This window comes from Propithecus coquereli, unplaced genomic scaffold (genome assembly GCF_000956105.1).
Source record: "Propithecus coquereli isolate 6110/MARCELLA unplaced genomic scaffold, Pcoq_1.0 Scaffold508, whole genome shotgun sequence".
NCBI lineage: Eukaryota > Metazoa > Chordata > Mammalia > Primates > Indriidae > Propithecus > Propithecus coquereli.
The window spans coordinates 654558-659863 of NW_012150930.1; the positions used below are offsets into that span (position 1 = coordinate 654558).

Consider the following 5306-nt stretch of genomic DNA (forward strand, 5'->3'; position numbering starts at 1 on the left):
ATTCAGCATCTGAAAACTCTATTAATGTAACTTTCACATTCATACATAGCAGGAAAAAACCCATATAATCATTTTAATACATGCCAAAAAAATCTGTACAAAATTTAACAACTCAGAATTTTTTTAAAAAAACTTGAGGAATTCAGGAATAGAAGGGAAATTTCTTAACTGCAATAATGGTTTTCATCAAAATGTTTAGCAGATAACATTTCTAATGGTGAAATTTAGAAGCATTCTCATTAAAGTCAAGTAGAGGACTAGGATACCCACTGACAACTTTAACTATTTCAGTGTTGTTTTATAGTTCCTAGCCAATGCAGTATGACAAGAATAAGACGTGAGATAAAGACTAGAAACAGAAGGGACAAAACTTTAAACTCCACACAATTTTGTTTTGGACTTTTGTTAAGAAAATTATAAATCATTGAAACACATAAAGACCTAACTATATGGTAACATATACCATGTTAATAGTGGAAAGATAAAATGTAAAGGCAAATGCCAGTTCTTTCCAAATTAATCTCTACAATTCAATGTAGTTCTAATCAAAATTCCAAGATTTTTCATGGATCTTAAACTGATTCTAAAATTGAGGTAGGAGAGGAAATATCCAAGAATAGCCAAGACAGTTCTAGAAAAATATATTCCATCTGATATCAAGACTTACTACAAAATTATAGTAGACAGTATGGTTTGATACTGGGCTGGACAAATGGATCAGTGGAACATAATGGAAAGCCCAAAAACGTATCTAGATTGTTGTGAAATTTTAGAATGTGGTAAGGAGGCCCTACAAATCTGCATTCCAGACACTTCTCTAGGCACTGGTAATATATTAGTGAATAAAAATAGGCAATAAAGAATAAATCTTATATTTTAGAGGTGTTAGTGGACATTAAATGTTAAGACAGACAAGTAAATATATAATGTGTCACGTGGTAGTGAGTGCTGTGAAGAAAATTAAAGTACGGTATGAGGTTAAGGATCTACTAGAGATCAGTATGGGTGCTTTTTTAATATAGGGTAGGTCAGGGAAGACCACTCTGGTGAGACAATATTTGAACAGAGACTTGAGAGAAATGAAAGAACAAGCCATATTAGTAGGAAAAATTTATAGTATTCAATCACTGCTTTTGGGATACCTGCCTTTTGATATTGGGGATGGGGAGTTAAAGAATTAGAGCCTACCTTTAGAAAAAAAATAACTCCAAGTTGGTTAAAGACATACATAAAAAGAAAATAGGATCTTGAGAGAGGGAAGGACTTTCAGTGAAGATTTTTTTAAAAGCACAGGAAAAGATTAATAAATTTGATTATAACTATTTGACAAGCAATACCATAAAACAGGTTTAATGACTGGGACCAGATATTTGCCATATGTATTAAAGGAATATTAAGAAGATGTAAAAGCGGGTAAAAGATGTAAGTAGACATGTGTCTCAGAATAGAAAACCAAAATAAACATGAAAAGATACTTTCAACCTTACAAATTGATACAACAGTAAAATAGTATTTTATACCCATCAGATAGGCAAAATATTAATAAGTCTGATAATAAATGTGTGGTGAAGATGTCGGACTATGAGTACTCATACACTGCTGATAGCCATGTAAATAAGTATAGTTATATAAAAAAATAAGTTGGTAAAATCTAATGTGCATTATCTATGACCTAGCAATAACATTTCTAGGTGGTTCTCAAAATGTGGTCCCGTGACCAGTAGTATCAGCATCACTTGGAAACAAGTGGAGTTCAAATTCTCAGGCTCCAGCCCAGACCTCCTGAATCAGAAACTCTGGGGGTGGGGCCCAGCAACATGCTTTAATAAGCACTCCAGGTAACTCTGATGCATGCTGGAGTTTGAGAACCACTATGCTGGAGAAGTACTAGCACATTTGTCTATGGAGAGATAGCAAATGTGCTAGTACTTCTATATATATATAAAATTTACTGAAGCATTTTTTGAAATATCCAAAAATTAGAAATAATCCAACTGCTCTCCAGAAAGGAAATGGACAAATTATGGTATATTCATATATGCTATACCACAGCTAAAATAAATTCACCTGTGTCTTTGGATAAATCTGAGGCATATTGAATGAGAAAAGCAGTTTGTAAAATAAATGCCATTTTATACCATTTATGTAAATCCTTAAAAATGTAAAATATAATGCATTGTTTATATATACATTGAGAAGTAATAGTATAAGAAATGAACTGGACTTGTACCAAATTTTTGATAATAGCTGCCTGTGGGAAAGGAATAAATGAGAACATAGTGGATTAAATTTTATCTATGATGTTTCCTTTTTAAACCAAAAAAGGTGTATAGGGAGAAGGGGAATGAAGAAAAATAAGACAAAATGTTAGTATTTGTTAATTTGGATTGTAAGCATGTAAGTGTTCATAACATTATTCTTTGTATTTCTCTACATTTAAAATATTTTAAAACAAAAATCATACTGTCTATACCAAATATCAAGATTGACTATAAAATTGAGGTAATGAAAACATTGTGCTACTTTCCTTGAAAAAAGACAAGTATTTCAATGCAACAGAATGAAGAGTGAGAAAAAAATTAGACTTCGGTTCTCTTATATGAATTTTTAAACTATAACTTCATGTATTTTCTCCCTTCTAGTCATTATATGTAAAGAAATAGAAGTCAATTATTTGATTGTAATTTTAAAATTTTCTAACATTTATATTCACTTTAAGAATGATTTAAGACTACAGATGGAAGCCCAACGCATTTGCCTCTCTCTGGTGTATTCAACTCATGTGGATCAGGTTCGTGAATATATGGAAAATGAAAAAGATAAAGCTCTTAGCAATCTTAAAGAGGAGCTTATCTCTGCTCAAGAGGAAAAGATCAAGGAACTTCAGAAGATACACCAGTTAGAGCTACAAAATATAAAAACACAAGAAACAGGTAAATAGTTTCTGACTTATAAGTACCATGAAGCCAATAAGTATCAATTAGAGCCCACCATTCCATAATTCTGTCCTTGTCTTAGAACCCATAGAGGAAGATGACTTATATGTCCCAGTCCTGGATCCATTTGCTTATATAATCGCTGGACATTCATTTAAGTGCTTGAGAAAGCCAAAATCACTCATTTTCTCATAGGAAGTCACAGTTTGTTGGGAAAGCATATACAAAATAAACTGACAATTTCTGTAATAGAAAAATGAATAAAAAGAGTGAGAGGAGAAAGGAGCAAAGTCTAGTGCTTTCTGGCATGATGAGTAGGGTGAGGTGTGGGCAGGAGTAGTTGGAATTTTAGGGAAGCCTTGGCATCTAGCATTGAAGTGTAAGTACATCTGTTTTGGAGAATTGAGAGTTCAAGGTGTGTGAGAAAGTAGTCGGGAATAAAGCTGGAGAGATTGGCAAGAGCTTACACAGAAAAAGTTTTGTGTACTTTGAATGAAGTGTATTTAAGCCTTATGCTATTGTGATAAGACCTACTGCAGGAATTTAAATAGCAAGAGTAACATAGTAAGATTTTTATTTTAAAATGACACCATTGGGATGAGTTGGAGAAGGTGAGATTAGTGATGGGAAGACAGTTAAGCAACTTTGGCAGTAATTGCAGTAAACAATACGATGTTGAACTCAGTGTCAATGAGGATGGAAAGGAAAGTTAAGTTAAAGAGGTAGGCTGTAGTCTGCAGGTAATATTAGCAGTAAAAATGAGAGGAGTTGAGAATGATCCCTAATTTTCTAGCTTGGGTAACTGAATTCAGGATTGTTGCAGTCACAAAAAGGACAAGGAGCAGATTTGTGTGAAAGATAATAAATTCAGTTTGGAACATATTGAATAAGAATACCTATTGACTTTGAAAAAGAAATATCCAGTAGGAAGTTGAAAATAGAAATATGAAACTCAGGAGAGAGACAGGTACAAGTGCAAGGTGAAGATTTAGAATTAACATGGAGGTCATCTGAGGCCAAGGACAAGAATGAGACCTGGGAGGCTGTATAGAGTGAGCCAAAAGACTTAAGATGACAATTGTGGGAAGCAACAAGGTCGAAGGGACCGTAAATGAAAGAAAAGGAACCTGTTTATGGACTAGTTGCAGTTAACTTTTATCTTTAATAATTATTTCATCACCTAGTTTACATGGCTTCTTGTTTTCAAGGTATCTCTGGGCTTCTACCTTTGCCTTTGGGAATGAGGTGGTTTGTACAGTTTTTCCAGTGAAATTGCTCTGTTGAACAGAGTAAAAATTCAAGAGTGGCTGGAATAAGAATACCATATTTTTTTCACATCAGGCGGTTTGGGGTTTGAATTTACTAATATTTTAAGCAAGTATTCTTTTTATTAATATCTTCTTCAGATAGTCTATCCAGTGTTTCTCAAACTACAAGTTAATTAATGAGTCCATTGATGGGTGATGAAGTCAGTTTAGTGAGTAATGACCAGCATTTTTTTTTTTAATAAATAAAAGAGTAGAACAGGAAACACTAAAGTACATAGCATGTAGGAAGGGTAAATATTGATTTGTGAAATTTTTAGTTGTTTTACATGGGTGTATATAAGAAATTATGATATGTATTTCTTATGTTGGATTATAGTAAAAAAAAAGTTTGGAAGTTACTGTTTTAAACCATCTTGTAGGATAGAAATTGAAAATCTTACAAATTTTCAGAGACAGTTAACATTGAGTGATGGAAAATAACTTTGAAAGAAAGAATTTAAAACTAATCTTTTTAAGGGAAGCTTTTAGTTGAAACATAGGTTAAATATGATAATAGTATTTAAATAGGTAAATTGAATGTCTTAATGCATTATCTTTTCTATTAGGTGATGAAGCAAAGTCTCTGCAGATGCTCATTGGAAAACTTCAAAATGCAGTGTCTGAAGAATGTTCTAATTTCTCACAGGTAAGATTAGTTAAAAAGTGCTTTTGGACAAGAAGTGCTAAATTTTAAATTGCTACTCATTTGATCAGCTGAATCATCTAAGCTAGTTTTCCCCACTCTCTTACTTCAGAACTGCACTTAGACAGTATTCCTGAGTTTTTAACTTAAAATGAACATTTAAAAATTTCCTGATAATCAGTTTGAAACAAAAGAAATTCAGGTAAATTATCTCACCAGTAGAACAGACACTAATTGTTGACGTTGCCATAGATGGGTTACTTAATTTTTCTATGTCTCAGTTTCTTCATCTGTAAGTTCAATGGTCATGTAATTGACAATATAGTTTAAATTTTAAGCAAATCTCAAGAAATCTCAAAAAATAGCAGCAGTAAACAATTTATTTTTTAAATTTAGAAGTTGTTGATGGTTATTTTTAGT

The 5306-nt window shown here is 32.4% G+C and overlaps 1 protein-coding gene across 1 annotated transcript in view; it reads left to right on the plus strand.

Annotated features, from left to right (window-relative positions):
• Window positions 1-5306, plus strand: part of AKAP9 (A kinase (PRKA) anchor protein 9) — a 221395-nt gene that overhangs the window by 60339 nt on the left and 155750 nt on the right. The window contains exons 7-8 of the mRNA XM_012656550.1: window positions 2720-2933; window positions 4810-4889. Of these exons, the coding sequence (XP_012512004.1) occupies window positions 2720-2933; window positions 4810-4889 (294 nt within the window). The remainder of the gene's footprint in view (window positions 1-2719; window positions 2934-4809; window positions 4890-5306) is intronic.